At 49.0% G+C, this 16,476-nt stretch overlaps 1 protein-coding gene across 1 annotated transcript; it reads left to right on the top strand.

Annotated features, from left to right (window-relative positions):
• Positions 1 to 223: 223 nt before the first annotated feature.
• SLC2A10 (solute carrier family 2 (facilitated glucose transporter), member 10) lies at positions 224 to 6,064 on the top strand. The gene is made up of 5 exons (XM_010009511.1): positions 224 to 236; positions 2,166 to 3,539; positions 4,497 to 4,619; positions 5,175 to 5,310; positions 5,968 to 6,064. The coding sequence occupies exons 1-5, from the start codon at positions 224 to 226 to the stop codon at positions 6,062 to 6,064; spliced, it is 1,743 nt and encodes a 580-aa protein (XP_010007813.1).
• The last annotated feature ends 10,412 nt before the right edge of the window (positions 6,065 to 16,476 follow it).

Below are 16,476 nucleotides of genomic sequence, written 5' to 3' on the forward strand. Positions count from 1 at the left end.
GCTTTTCATTCGAGTTGTACTACTGCTCAGTAAGTTAAGAAGAACTACAGCAAAATGCGGTGCAATCACTGTAGCTGTCTGCATCTAATTAAGTTTGTGGCTTGAAACTAATGGCATGCCCACGTTAAGCAAAGCCTTTTGTTCTCAGTGAGCAAATATTTTCCTAATTATCTGCATAACATGTGTACAAGGTGATAAAAGCAGCGCAGGTAGTCACAGCGCGATGGGAGGGACTGGTGAGTAGCTGGGATGGCGTGAGTAACACAAATGGAACACAGAGGGTTACAGAATAAATACAAATATAAATGTAGCCATCGCTGAGAAATAAGCTTTAGTACAAGCTGTAATTAAAGGCCGATGTCGTGGTTTAAGCCCAACCCGCAACTTGGAACCACGCAGCCGCTCGCTCACTCCCCCCCTTTTCCTTCCTCCCCCCGCTCCCGGAGGGATGGGGAGGAGAATCGGAGGAATGTAACTCCCACGGGTTGAGATAACAGCTCTCCAGTAACTAAGGTATAATACAAACCACTACTGCTACCAATAATAATGATAAGAGGAATAACAAGGGAAAAGGACACAACCGCTCACCACCCGCCGACCGATACCCAGCCCGACCCGAGCAGCGATCTGGGCCTTCCGGGTAACTCCCCCCAGTTTACATACTGGGCATGACGTGCTGTGGTATGGAATAGCCCTTTGGCCAGTTTGGGTCAGGTGTCCTGCCTCTGCTTCCTCCTGGCTTCCCCTCCTCTCTGGCAAAGCATGAGACTGAGAAAGTCCTTGGTCAGAGCAGACATTACTTAGCAACAACTAAAAACATCGGGGTTGTCAGCATTGTTCCCAGACTGAAAGTCAAAAACACAGCACTGCACCAGCTACTAAGAAGGAGAAAAAATGACTGCTGTAGCTGAACCCAGGACAGCCGAATAGAGACACTTCCTATGAAACACAGCTTGTGAGGGGAAAAAAGCCCTTAGGCAGGGTGAGGAAAGTTTTCCATGGTCTGCTAGTTGTGTCCACAGTTTTTTCCACATACAGTCTACTGAAACACTTGAGTATTTCTACTTGAACAAAGCCAACGTGAGAACAAAGTGTTATATGCTGGGAACCAGCACAAACTTACAAGCTAACACATTTTGCCTGTGCCTTCAAAATTCTAATGGGGGGCATCCCTGTCACGGCTGGTCCCAGAGGTCCCTATATCAGTGCTAGCTCTCACACTGTATGCAGTCCCCCCTGCCATAATGTGACTGGTGGGTTGCACATGGTCACCTTTTCATCCTCTCCCCAGGATAAGAAGCATGTGCAGCAAGCACCTTGGTTTTCTCGGGTTATTTGGGGTGGGATGGTTTGGGTTTGGTTTGCTTTTGCTGTTGTTTTTTTTTCTTATTTTAGCTAAACTTAAGTACTTACCAAACTTGCATGCTCAGCTATATGGGAAGGTCACAATCAAAGAATCATTTCTTGTATTTGGGGCAGGCAACAGTGAGCTTTTCAGCTCATGATGGAGTTTGTCCTGTAGTCTGGACCAGCCTGAGGAGGTTGTGCCTGGCTCAGGCATCCCACACACTGTTGTGCTGTAAAAGGAGAGATGAAGGTATCAGAGCCACCCCCACAAAGTCATGCTGAGAGTGCAAGATTAACTAGGAGAAATAAACTTCAGCGAGCAGTGTTTTTAACAACAAGGTGGGTGAGAACGCAGAGCCTGCTGTGAGAGCTGATGGTGCCACATGCACTGAAACATGATGCAGAACAATTGGGAATCAGAAAATAGACGCTGCATTTTCTGCCCAGAAGAGGTTTTGTAGTTAGAATAAAGCGAGATCACAGAGGATCCCCCCGTACAACTCCAGGCACTACAAATCACTGACCTCCACTTAAATACAAGTCTTAATGTTCTTAACAAAGTCCTGTTTTCATAGTTCTGCTTCTCAGATGAGTGCCCCTGCAGCTAGTGGAAGTGTGTGCAGGCCTGGTGGGTTGTGTGACCATCTGCAAGTACCTCTCTACACATGACTTAGTGACCTGTGGGGAAATTTACCATCACAGCTTCATAGATGGAAAGCTTTGGGTGTCCTGGGAGAGCTTTTTCCATGCTGTGCGTGCTGATAGCTTGCCTGCTAGCAGCAGAAAACTCAGTGTGGCATTGCTTGCTTGTTTTCCAGGTCGTGGACTGCTGGTCCTCCTCTTGTCTGCAACGGTCTCTCTCCTGGGTGGACTGATATTTGGATACGAGCTGGGCATTATCTCCGGTGCGCTGCTGCAGTTGCAGATAGACTTTCACCTCAGCTGCTTCAAGCAAGAAGTTCTTGTGAGTGCCCTCCTCATCGGAGCTCTCCTCGCCTCTCTGGTTGGGGGGGTTCTCATTGACCGCTATGGACGGAGGAGAGCAATCCTGGTCAGCAATTTGGTCCTGTTGGTTGGCAGCCTTGTTCTCACACTGTCAAGGTCATTTCTTGGGCTGGTCATTGGGCGCATGACCGTGGGCTTTGCCATCTCTGTCTCATCCATGGCCTGCTGCATCTACGTCTCAGAAATGGTGGCTGCTCATCAGCGAGGGCTCCTGGTGTCTCTCTACGAAGCAGGCATCACCGTAGGCATCCTACTGTCCTATGCACTGAATTACATCTTTGCGGATGTGGATGAGGGATGGAGGTACATGTTTGGACTGGCCATTGCTCCGACAACCATGCAGTTCCTCAGCATCCTCTTTCTCCCAGTGAACCCTGTTAAATTAAGCTCATGGGACTCAGACTGCCAGAAGGGCCTCATTCAACTGCAGGATGTTGAGGACAAAGCAGCAGGAAAGAGGGAGCCCTACAAGAAGGATTACTCATTTCTTGACCTTTTCAAAACCAGAGACAACATGAGAAGGCGGACTCTGGTGGGCTTGGGACTGGTGCTCTTCCAGCAGTTCACTGGGCAGCCCAATGTGCTGGGCTATGCCTCCAAAATCTTCCACTCAGTGGGGTTCCAGAGCAACTCCTCAGCGATCCTGGCCTCTGTTGGGCTGGGGGCAATAAAGGTGGTGGCCACGTTTGTCGCAATGGCCTTTGCAGACAAGGCTGGCAGGAGAGTGCTGCTCATGGCTGGCTGCGTGGTGATGGCCATCTCTGTCACCACCATCAGCCTCACCAGCCGCGCTGCTCCACTGGCCATGTCCAGGGACTGCAAAGCAGCCGCAGACCCCAATGGATCCCACAGCCTCACCCAGCACCCCCTGACACCTCTAGTGTCCCAGTCGGCTGTATCACCCATCCCACCAGCATTAGATGCTGTCAGAAGTCAGGCAGACCCTGGTTTCGCTGCCACAAGGAGCCTTCCAAACGTTTTCATGAGCACTCGAAGCAAAGAGGTTGTTCCTGATTCTTCCCTCGCTCGGAAAAGGGGCTTGGTAGGTCAGTCCAAAAGAGAGACAGTGGCAAGCACAGGCCCTCCGTTTGGTGGTGCTCCCTGGGCAGAACATATGGTCTTAAATTGGATTACGCTGCTGAGCATGATGGCTTTTGTGAGCGCCTTCTCAATTGGATTTGGACCAAGTAAGTATGGTGTTTATATCTACCCTTGCACTAACTCAGAGAGTAAAACTAGGGCTGATCTTTATGGTCTGCTTGAAACATTCATTATGTGTCTGCTTTACTAAGCAGCTCAGTGTCTGGAAACTGGAAATACATCCCCTTCTGCCCACTGAATCATTTTCCAGCATTGCAGCTTTGTCAGCTACAGGGCGGGTACAGCACTAGAATAACTTACCTCTTTCATTCCTCCTGGCACCCTGGTGAGGAGGAAAATAGAGGGCTGAGGAGCTTCAGCTGTGTGATAAAGTCAGTGCAGAACTGGAAGTGGGACCTCTTTGAAAGTTTCTCTGTATCTGTTGGTCTTTTTCTGAAATAATAATTCATCAGATGAGAACAGAGATTAGTTCTGACTTCCATGTAAGCTCTACTGTTTTCTGCCTTTTATTGCTTTAAATGCTCTTTGATGGGAGAAACAGCATCTAACAAGAAAAACCAAAAGTGAGCAAGTTTCATGGGTTTGACAGCGACCCTGTAAATTATTTCAATCAAAATAACTGGGATAGGAGAGACTACTTTAAGACATGTATTGCTTTAGCTCTGATTTTAGCCCATACACAGCATCATCTCCCTAACCGTACCCCTTTCTCATTTCATTTTTCACTACAAAGAGCATGTCCTGACTGCAGGTATGCCGTATCTTTTCTATCACCCCTGAATGGAACGATCAACTCCACTGCTTCCTTCTTTGCTCCCTGGACCCATTCACTGGTATTTCATTCCTCTGTGGAGTTCTAAACATGGGAGTTTTGAAGTGCCCTGCTGTGACTTGACACTGAGACTGATGAATGTTTGACACCAGCAGCAGCGGGTGCTGGGTGAAGCCCAGTTTAAAACCCCTGCTGAAATCTCCCTTGCCCATTTCCCAAATAAATTGCTTAACCCTTGCACTTGTCTTTCTGATCTCTCTAATCCATGCAGTGACCTGGCTGGTCCTTAGTGAGATCTACCCTGCTGGGATAAGAGGAAGAGCCTTTGCCTTCTGTAACAGCTTTAACTGGGCTGCTAATTTACTGATCAGCCTCTCCTTCCTGGACCTTATTGGTAAGTGTCCATCCCACATCCCTCCATCTCCCACAGCTGGTTATGGAAGGGAGCTACCACAAGCCATTTGGAGACTAGGTGGCATTTTGAACCCTGGGGACTTGGTACTTGAATAGGTGTGACCCTGATGCCTCTGAGAGTAGAGGAACCAGAGACCAGCAACATCAGTCTGAGCCCCTGTCACTTTTCATAAGAATCATCCATCGCCCACTGGGCTGCACTATACTACTGCAGTATGAGGAAAGTGGAGTTTGCAGCTTCCATACCAGCAGCTTTACATTCCTTTCTAGCAGATCTCTCAATTGAGGCACACTGCTGGGCCCTGGAGCTCGGCTGCCTTCCCCTTTCCTCTTGTGTGCCACTGGCAAAGCCTGGCATGAACCTTCCTTCTCCCTTCCTGATTCCCAGTTCAGACTTTGCAGATAAGGAGCTTCCCTGCCCTGCTGAGGGCTTCTCAAAATAAGATGCCCCTCAAAGTAAGCAAGCAGTTTCCTTTATATCTCATGATGTGACCCATCTCCGACAGACCCTTCATGAGCTTGAGTCTCTCTGCAGATGCCATTGGTTTCTCTTGGATGTTTCTTCTCTATGGACTGATGGGAGTGATGGCTGTTATATTCATTTACCTTTTTGTTCCGGAAACAAAAGGACAGTCCTTAGAGGAGATAGACCAGCAGTTCTCCAGGAAACGGTATGTGTGACTGGCTTTGGGAGCTTCCCACCAGCAGTCCCTGAGGTCGGTGGCACCGGGCAGCTCAGGGCTGTTGCAAAGTCTGATCACTGGTGCTGAGAAGCTCTCAAGTTTGCAGCAGGGCTATGGGACGGGGTGTGAGAGCTGCAGTGCAGTTCATCAGGAGGTCACTGTCCTGAGCCTTGTGGCCATGCTGCTGGAGGGCACTAGTGACACTCGGGAGAAAAAGGGCTAAAACCCAGGGCTTGTGGTTGAGGGGAGGAGAGCAGGATGAGAACACGGGGCAGGCAGGTCAGGACAGCGAGAAGGCAGCAGGGACAATAGTCCTGTCATTTCACCATAGAGTAATCCTGAACTGATCCTTCTCCTCTGGGGCAGAGACATCTCCTGGTGTAACACAGGCCACAGGCTCTCACACAGTAGTTTCCATGCCAAGGCTTTAACGGGGTAGGGAAGATCAGGAGGTGTTTGTGCAGTTTTGGTTGTGAAGGAGGTGGCAGGAGAGGCATCACTGCAGCAGAGGGGTTTGTGCAGCTGCACAGCCATGATGCCAAGGGGAGGGAGCACACCCCTACAGGAAGCAGGCAGGAGGGGTGCTGCTGCAGACTGCTGCCTGGCTCCCTGCAAGCTGCTGCTGACCTTCACCATTCCCGGCAGGGTGTGGGAAGGAAACATGTTGAAGCAGAAGCGTGGAAGAGGAGCGAGCTGCACACACGCGCTGTACCAGAGAGTGGAACGTGGCAGCAGTACATGAAACGTGCCCGCAGCATCGCCCTGAGGAGAGGAGCAGGCTGTGCCATCGGGACAGTTCTTTTCCATGGCCTTTAGCTGGTGACCCCAGCTCAGAGATGGTTCTCCCCGCAGTGCCTTAGATCTTGGGACGTGCCAATAGCTCTCCTTTGGGCTCTTGAAGAATCGTTGGTCCCAGGCAGGGGATATGTCTTTCCTTTGATATCTTTTATTTTTCATGGTTTTGGTTTTTATCACCTCTCATTTAAGGGATTAATGGTTTTGTACACAGGAATTAAAGCACAACTTTTGCTGGCAATGCTCTCTATCTGTGCACTTCATTTGTGAGCCAGGTGTATTATTTTCCCATCCTTTGAAATACTTGATGCTTTACAGAGGGCACAGCATTGCAGGAGGAATGCGTTAAACAGCAGCATACATTAATATTGTTACCCTCTGTAACTTTCATGTAGGAGCCTGGAGTCTGAGCTGGGAGCTAATGCAGATAAATGCTCTGTTTTAGCAGAGGCAGAATGAGTGCTGCTTCACCATTTCCAAAAGAGTCGAGATCCAGCAGCTCACCTACCTGATTGCCCAAGGCCTGTGCCTACACAAAAGTAGAAGTCCATCTCGTGCGTGTTTGGTTGCTGCTTTTGCACACAGAGCCTAGCTTGCATTCGTGACCAGGGTTTACAAGTACAAAAATGTGTACAACATTAAGGTACCTTCATGAAAACATCACCAAGTTTTCTGCCTCTTACAACTGGACATTCTTGGATTAATTCACACCTCCTGACACATCTACATTATAAAAAAAATACCCTTACTAATACCACGCTCACTCCCGAAACCTTGTGAGAGAGGAGGAGCTGATACCCTGCTGGACAGCCAGCCTTGCCTCTTTTGAAGCCCCAAAGGACCCACGTCCCAAAACTTAAGTGTTTTCCCCTGAAAATGCAGCTCCCTGGGGACCAGTGACTGCTACGCTGGGCTACCTGGTTGGCATTACAGGGACAAACACACAGATGTGGCCATGTCACCCAAACCCCTGTCTCAGCACTGGAAATGATCTGCCATTGGCTGTAATTCAGCTTGTGGCTGTCAGGTGTCTGCCTGAACCACTTTTGGCATGTGCTTTCCTACTCCCAGTGAGTAATGGGGGTCACCCACAGCCTTCCTCACCCACCTCTGCTGCAGCTGGAATTTGGCGTTTCTGAAGTCTCTCGTGCACTGCAGATGTTGCCATCCCAAGACACACACAAAGACAGCTATAAAACGATAACCAGATGCTCTTATCATGCAAAAAGGCTCATGAATACTGGGCTGTATCAGGGATGACTCTGATTTACTGGGGAAAAAGCATTGGTGCTGTCCCAGAAGTTAAAAATCAGCTTCTAGATCATAGCTCTAGACTATGAGCAGGGTCGCACATTCACCAGGGGATCCCTGGCTGAGAGTGATGGGAGCCGGGGGATGCTTCCACGTAGGCCTGTATGTGTTTGGATGAAGGCGGGGTTCCGCGAAGGGGCAGCTGAGCTCAAGGGCAGTTTGTCACCACGGGCTCCGTTTGCGAGCAGCGTCCTCCCGGCGCCGGGAGCGCCGCGAGGGGGCACCCCTGCACCGCGCAGTGCGCTGCCGGCCCTCCCCACCACCCAGGGGTCACCCTGGGGAGACACACAGACAAGCACCCCCCCACCATGGCCTAAATGCCAGACCACCTCACCCTCTGACACAGGTCTGAGCCTGAGGGACACACACACACACACACACACACACACACACACACACACACACACACACACACACACACACACACACACACACACACACACACACACACACACACACACACACACACACACACACACACACACACACACACACACACACACACACACACACACACACACACACACACACACACACACACACACATATCTGGGGTGCCACTGCCCCCCCATACTGTGCCTCCAGGCTTGATAGAGCCTGGAAAGAAGGGAGATGGGAATGGGAATTCAGGGGCATCCCTGCGTGGAGGTGGGCAGGAAGCTGGGGCTGCCCTGGGGAGCAAAGGGATGGGGAGAGGATGGAGACCCTTGGACCTCCCAGGGGACTCAGGTCAAGGGGTTGACTGGCTCCTGGGGCTGTGCTGGGGGGAGCAAGTTAGCTCTGGAAACAGCAAACGAGGTTACTGACATTGCTAGGCTCTATGGGTGATGGTATAGAAAGCTGAAAGTTAACTTGTGGTAAGGAGGATTAATAAGTCTGGGGTAGGAGGGCTGTCTTTCCTGCTTTCTTCAGAAAATGAGGATGCAGCTTCCCAAACCCCACGGCTTCAGCCCATGAAGCAAGAGGAATCTGCAAGGGGCTGCCCAGCTCATCACACAGAACATGCCATGTTGGGGTGTCTGTGCTTGCAGCAGACGTGAGGCAATAAGAGAGGAGGTGCTGGAAGTACCTCAGGGATGCTGCAGGGCAGAGTCCCACCTCTGCGCTTGTAGCCCTTGTGATGAGAGGGTATATGCACCTGGGAAGGGATTCCTGCCAGGAAGACCATCCCAAACCTGCCAGCTGGTGTCATGGAGTCCTGCACCTCCATCATAGCAGGGCTGGGCTGGTGACACTGGAAGATGGAAAAGCCATAAAGGAATGTTTAAATAAGAAGCTTAGGGAAAGTCAGTGGGTGTAGAAATTCAGACTTACACCCCTTGTGAGGAGGATCTGGCCAGTATCCAGGGTAAGAGCAGCAGGGAAATAAATGATGCAGCTGCAATGAATAAGGTGAGTTTATACAGTACTGGCAGACCCACAGGAACAGTATTAAACAACCAAGCAAGGGCAAAACTTAGAGGTGCTTCTGCCTCTGTACCAGGAGTTTAAAAGAACTGAGATAATGCCAGGCTTTGTGGTCACCCTGAATGACAACCCCAGTACCAACGCAGATTTCTCAAGAGAGGAGATCCCCAGCTTCCAATAGGAAAAATATAGGGCCAGGACTGTGTTACTGACCCCAGGGTAAAAGAAATGATCAGCAAATACAAAATGAGATTAGAGAAACTAGTCAGCCCAGTGATCCATCAGGAAAGAGAAAGAGTAGTTTGGGATACAATAATGAGTCTCCTGGACCAAGCAGTGCTGGAAGCTGCAAGGAGGGCTGCTGCTCTGTGGTTGGTGGGGAGCGGTGCACAGGACCTGCTTCACAGGGTGTTTGTAGGAGAGCTGTTCTCTGCTAGTGACCACAGAACAACCAATTTAATGCTGTAGTGGGAGAGAGCACACCAAATAAATCCAGCGTGTGGCTCTGCAATTTCAAGAAAGGGAACTATGAAAAAAGAAGGTGATAAGTCAATAACAACAAACCAAAAAGGAACAGACAGAAAGCAAGGAGCCTGCAAGCAGTCTGGAGGCGATTAAAAAATGCTCTATTAAAGCCCAAGTACAACATGTGTCACAACTCAGAAAGAACTAAGAGGTCCTAAAAAACACCCTGCCTGACTCACTGCTAAGGTTAAGGAGGTATCACAGGGAGAAGGTCAGTGTTTTAAAAGTGTAAAGGTTTCCCACATGAGGAGAAAAGGAAAACCCATAAAACACAGCAAGTAAAGTGTAGACAGAGAATTAAAAGAGCTAAAAAAGAGCACGAAGAGCTCCTTGTAAAGATATTTTTAAAGAAGTTTCTTTAAATATATCAGAAGCAAGAAGCTGGCTAAGGAGCCATTACTCGTCGCAAAGATGTAATGGGGTACCAAAGAGGATGGGGCATGGCAAGAGAGTGTAGGCACAACTGTGTGTTGGTCTTCACTGCTGCAGGTATCACCCTCATATCAGTTCATTCTTGTAGCCCGTGAGTTAAGGGATTAGCCCACTGTGGCTTTACAAATGGCTACTGCACCAGAGGACTGGCAGGCTGCTGGCATAGCTCCCACCTACAAACCACGCTCTGGAAGGGGACCCCAGGAGCTGCAGGGGTGTCACCTCCATCCCAGGAGCTGCAGGGGTGTCACCTCCATCCCTACCAGGGTGGTTGGGTTTCAGCAGTGAGCAGAAGCAGACAGACAGGTGGGAAAGAGCCAGCGGATGCAGCTGCTGAAGATGGGAAGCTGCCTTGTGAGTATTCTGGGATGCCAGGAAACTATCAACATGTGCACGGACAGGGAGAACCCAACAGACAACAGAAGGACACTTACAAAGAGATTTTGGCAAAATTACTTTTAAAGATTTACATTGACATGGAGTTCAAACAATGATCCTCTCATGGATGGAAACCTAGCTAAGGGATATTCCTGCCTTGTAGGTAGCAAAGTGCAAGGTTTAACAGACAGGCTTTAAGGACAAATGAGATTCAGCAATAGGGTTGCCCAAGAATCTCTGTTTAGTCTGGTTTTATTCAGCACCTTCGTTTGTGGCACTGGAAAGGGAATAGGCTGCAGAATCTCCAGGATGATGTTAAGCTCTTTTAGGAACTCAAATGTTTTGCTGCTGACAAAGGGTTCCAGAAAAACCTTGCAAAAGTGAGTGGACAAAAAGGGTAAATGGGATGGATGTTGCAGGGAATGCTGCAGGCTGGTGCCAGAGGCCTCTGAAAACTGTTTGGGGTTAGCATGGGTCGGAGGAGTCATTGGTTGGGTGAGCTGGCTCCTTCCATCATCGTCTGACTGGACAAACGTGTCCCTGCTCTGAATTTGTGACCCATTAACACAGCAACAGGCTGTTTCTCTTTCTCTCTCCTCTGAGGCTGAGACCTCATAAGACTAGAGGATACAGAAATGCTTGAGGCAGTGATAAATCTTCTTTAGTGGGCTTTTATTTCCTTTTCTTTCACAATATTTTCTTTAGTTTCCTGGCCAAATTTTTTCTAAGGAAAGATTTCTGACTTCCTTTGAGCCACAGCTCAACATCTGTCCACATTGGGGGCTGAAGTAATACACTGTTAAGGGGTTTTGATGTCAAGCCCAAAACCCCACCAGGGATTTATGCAGCTCTCCCCTTTCCTCCCTCCTCCTCTTCAAACAGCCTTTCATTTGCTCTCACTAATTGTGCTGTCATGCCTCTCTTTTTTCCCCCGGTTGTGCAGACAGCCTTTCATGCAGACAGGTTTCGGTGACAGATGCCTGTGCCATGAGCTTTCTGAGGAGGCGGGTTCACTGCAGAGCATGAGCATCGTCTGAACGCACCAAGCAGCGCTGAAATGATCCAGGCTCCCCTCCAGCCCTGGCTGGATTAGGCAGCGGCTTCCCTGCTCCCCCCCTCACCCCAAGTTGCTGCTGGATAATCGCTGCCGGTCAGGAGAGACCCCGCCAGCCTCAGCCCACCCACAGGCACCACTTGCTGCTCTAAGTGGGTACGAAAAGATTAGCTGAGAACCACTTGGGAAATGGGAAAGTCTGCAGGACGAGCTGGGCTGGGGACAAGGGCACGGTGTCCCAGGGGAGGTGGCTGTAAAAGGACCACAGCCAGGATACGGGGCATTGCACGGGGTTGAACAGAGCAGTTCCAAGCTGTGCCCCCTTTCCTGGGCATACACAGCAAGAGTCTTATGGTGGGTGTGAAGACCAATGCTCTCGATGACTTGTGAAACAGGGCTCTGACCTGGGGACTGTGTAAATCAACCTGCTCAAATGGAAACCTGCTCTCAGGCCTTGCCTACAAAAGGAGAACAATGCTATTGAGCTACCAGATCAGAAGGCACCAGGGACACAACCAGAAGCTAAGATTGGAAAGGCTCAAAGCTTGAATTCCCTCCAAGTTGTGTTTGTGCCCAGAGAGACTGTTTTTAGCAGGAAGATTGGGATATAGCAAGTGGGGCAATGCACAACACAAGTATGTAGAAATCCTTATCCTGTTATTTGTTTTCCAGCTCTTCTTTTGATCAGGCAACAGGGAGGAAAGCGAGGGGCTAGCCCTGGTTATTGATCAGCTCACAGAGAGCTCCTCAGAGCAGGCTGGGTGTCCGATTTGGGGTTCTCTGCTGCCCCTTCCCTGCGGGGTGCCTGTTGGATGCTGCCTGGCAGCCCTACGCTCCTCCTGGTGCTCCCCCAGGTCCTCATCTCCTCCCTGCTGCAAGACAAATAGCTGCAAAAGCTACTGCCCTGGGCTCTGTACTATGGGGGCAGGAAGTGAATTAGATATTTATCCCTTTTTAACCTGATTAGGACTTTTTTCTTGTGTCTGTCTACAAAGATTTCCAAGACAAACAGAGAAGCATTTTATCTGTCCCTGGGTCTGCAGACCTGCACAGGGGTGGGCTGGGAAGCGTCAGGGGCAGGGACACTGCACTGAAAAGCAGGAGATTTTATATGAAGTTACAGTGCACTGGTAGGGTTGACTTCTAGAAAGCACTGACAAGCCACCCCGCTCTTACCTGTGCTCGTGTAGTGTGCCGTAGTCAAAATCTGAATGATGTAAGAAATAAGTACAAACCTTGGCTTGTTACTGTTGGTCCCAACTGACTTCAGAAACCAGCTTGTACACACGCAATGCAAAGTTTGAGGGGCAGCATGTACCATCACAGAGTCCTCAAGCTCCAGCCGTGGTAACATGATCTAGGTGACACTGAAAACAGAGAAAGGTGTCAGTCCCTGCTGCAAATACTCCCACAACTCCGCAGAGAAATGTGGGATGGGGGTCCATGTCCCTCTGTGCATGTGAAGGCAGCAAGCTCAAGGGCTGGATCCTGCTTAGTCTCTGCTCGGGGGGATACAGGGCTGGATGAAAGGAGCCAGGACACATGAAATACGATAACTGGAAAAAATACAAACCAGAAGATGGGCTGTTTAATGCACTACAGATCCAGCAAAACAACCAGAGCTGAACAAAAAACATTCTTCGTATAGAAGCAAAGATACCAGCTCAACCCAGGAAGAACCTGGAAGTAGAAGGGTGCATTGAGATGTGTTTTGTTAGCCTGTGTGTTTCCTGGCGCTGTGTGGATCAGACCCAAGCCTAGAATGCAGTGGAGGCTTCCTCCTTCCACTGCATCTCTCTAAAGTGCTTCTTCCAGCAGCTCCAAGCTCCCCATCTTTGGTATCCATGACTTGCGCCCTTGTTCTTCTGGCTCTACCTGGCCTTCTTGCTACTGCTTCTGCCCCTGGCCTCAGCTCCCCCAGCCCTGAGGTCTTCCCTCTGCTTATTGAATTAGTAGGAGAGTTGTCACATTTAATCATAGGAGTAAAGCAGAGACACAAAGATAAGGTCTCCCCAACCATCTGGATACTGATGGTTTGCAGGGTGAGTTGCTCTGACAGGTCGCCCACCAAGAAAACCTGTTGTCCTTATGGAGACAAGATACTCAGGGCTGAGAGTGAGACCTCAGGTGCAGTACTGGGCAATGCAGAAACCACTGCTCTATCCCGGGACCTGCCAAGACAAATTAAGTCTCTGGATATATAAGGAATCACATAATTATCTTTAGTAGAGAGTTTTTCCAGTTGTCTCCAGGTACTTTTGAGCCACTGAGCTGAGCTTTCCCCACAGGGGATCGTTTTCTCCTTGCTATGATGGCAGGAGCTACAGGGAGCTGGCAGTTGTCAGGAGCTATTTCCCCTTGGAAAAGTCCTCTGCGAGGGTCTGGGGGAAATCCTGATGCTCAGACACCATAGTCCCACCGTGACAACCCTGGCACCAGACCCCTGAGGGTGCCCGTACTCACTGACAGCTCCCGGGGGTAACAACCACCCTTTTGTTCTCGCTCAAGCTCACAGCTGAGTCCTGGTGCACGATGTGACCTCCTGCAGCAATACAAATAAAAATGTCAGTACTGTGACTATTAATAGTGTTTCTATTCCTCCTGCCATTATGATTGCTTTTTGCTACTATTAATAATAATATTTACATATGCAAAACCACAGATGCAAAACAGATGGTTTGGTTGGGACCTCTGAAAAAAACCCTTGTCTCTGCCACATGTATTTATGACAAAGGGAGAGGGTTAACCACACAGAGTGCCACATCGAGAACAAATAGATGGGGAAAAAGAATGAAATAATTCCTTCCATATTCCTGACAGAGGCCAAAACTCATCCAATCCCTCTTTCTGCTTCTCTCCTTTCTAGCATTTGAGACTCTTTTCCAATACCAGGTCAGGGATGGTTTCCATATTTGTTCAGACTTGTCTAATTTTATTTTCCAGTTCAGCTATTATTTTTTCAGATTCAGCTTTTCCTGATGGGTGGAAAATACAAAAGGAATCACTCATCTGCTCCCTGCAAGCTTTTTCCTGACCGCTGGGAAGCTCAGGCACTATTCCAGGCCTGGAGTAAACCTTGCCTTGTGGAGAAAACTTGATCTTTGTTTGCCAAGTTCACACGTCTGGGAATAATTTAAGCTAAGGGGAAAAGTAAAAGTGAGAAAGACTACCACCACCCCTGAGCCCATCTCATTCCCTTCACCCTGCCTAGGAGGATGGCTGTGGCCATGCAAGAGGAACCACCACATATCCACAACTCACTAGAACTGTAAAGCAAGAAAGTGGCAGCATAGGGCAGGGCAAGACTTTTGGCAGCTTCACCCAGGCTTGTTTCACAGAGATGGAAAATAATGGAGAGCCTGCCAGCCTCTGCTTCCAGTGGTGGCTGGTGTAGGGCTGGGCTCTCTCAGGGACACAGCCAGCAGCAGGGATCTGAGGGCTTGCCTTGGGCAACCAACTTGCTCTTTGCTCCTGGTTTTCCCACAAGGATGAGGAGGAGCAGAAGGACGAGGCTGAAACAAGAACCTCTCTGGCCTGCATTCATAAGTAGCTTTGAACTGGAATTCTGCAAGAGTCCCAGCAGCATGAAGAGCTTCCCTGTGGGCATGCTTTGGTCTCCTGTTCATATAATTACGGTTGTGTGAACACCAGAGGCTGCCCCACACCCATGGGTGTCACGTTTATGTCCAACAAGACTCCCCAATCATCTCCTTCTGACAAACACCCCTGGGGACACCCTATCCTCCAAAGCAATCCCAGGCCTAGCTGCTCCTTCCATGAGCAAGAGGAGGAAGAGAAGGAGGAGGAGGAAAGGCTATATGCTCTGCCACAACACAGCAATGTTTAAATGGAGAAAGCCACTGGACAGCATGCTAACAAGTAGAGTGCAGCATCCCCAAGCACTAATGAGTAATAAAGTGCCCCACAAACTAAAAAGCCCCCAAGTGCTGCTGAGGACTAAGTAGTCCCTGAATACTCACATCTCTCTCAGGTCAAATTCCACTCTTTAAACCAATCCCCATTACACTTTACACATCAGGCTGTAGAAGGCCTCAGAGGAGCTGTTAGGGTCTATTGTAGGGGAATAAAGCAAGTGTCAAAAAAGACTTTTAATGCCCAGTTAAAAATGGCCAAAATCCAGCCTGCAGTTACCTGATAAGCTGCAAGGTCTCTACTGGGAGAAATACTTTGGTTTTTAAATTGTCTCAACCCTTGCACACTTACAAGAGGCTGGCCTCAGCTCTAAGTTAAAGCTTTGTCAAGTACATTAAAACAATATTAAAAGCCTGGCTTTTGTTCCATAAAGACTTTAAATGCTTGTTGGTTTGGGGTTTGGGATTTTTTTTCTTATGTAGGTTATAATGAGTAATTATTGAACACATCAGAGCACTGCAGACCTCTGCAGCTTTGTGTGGTTTACAGCATCAACACTTTTCCCAGCACAGCAGCAGTCCTGTCACTGCTGGTTCCCATTCCTGCATACCTGCACAGTGCTTGGGGGATTAACATCCCCAGAGGTGCGTAACAGGGCAGTGCCAGAGCCAGAGGATAACACCCAAGTCCCATGTCCATGGACTCTGCTCATTGCAAGAGAAAATACTCCCAATGCCCTCAGTGAAAATTACTCCCTTACTCCTTACAGGGAAACCTGGGAGATGGCACCCATTTACTGGTTTAATTAACCTTCTTTTGTGAACAGCTTCCCTAACAGGCTCTGGACTGTGCCTGGGCTGTGGTGTCCATCACCATGGCTCTGTTGGTGGTTTTTATGTAGACATTTGAACAGCTACAGGTGTTTCCGAAGCAGGTCTGTAATTCAGTCAAAGACTCAGTGTGTCAATAGCCAAGAAACCCAGGTTCACACTGCAGCAGGGTGTTTCTTACCATCCCATGTTGTTCTTCTGTGCTGTAAGGGCTCTCCTGGGCAGGCCAGCCTCATGGTGCTGTTTTGCTTCCATTGCTGTGCTTTGGGAAGTGTGTTTGCATAGTAGCAAGCAAGGCCAACACACAAAATTAATAGCAGTTGAAGTTCAGTGCAAGTCTTGACTGTCAGGAATGCAGCATTAAAAACAAAACTCTAAGCTTCCATATTGCAAAACCTATTAACTGCTTTACCATTATTGCAGTCATGCCAGTTCACTCATACTGGAGCTTTTACCAAAGCATGACAGCTCATTTGTTTGGCTTGGGCCAGGCTTAAAGTTCTGATGAAGCCTAATCTTGTGACCTTTATTTACTTTGGCCAGGGATGC

This window comes from Nestor notabilis, unplaced genomic scaffold, assembly GCF_000696875.1.
Source record: "Nestor notabilis isolate BGI_N333 unplaced genomic scaffold, ASM69687v1 scaffold14252, whole genome shotgun sequence".
Classification (NCBI taxonomy): domain Eukaryota; kingdom Metazoa; phylum Chordata; class Aves; order Psittaciformes; family Psittacidae; genus Nestor; species Nestor notabilis.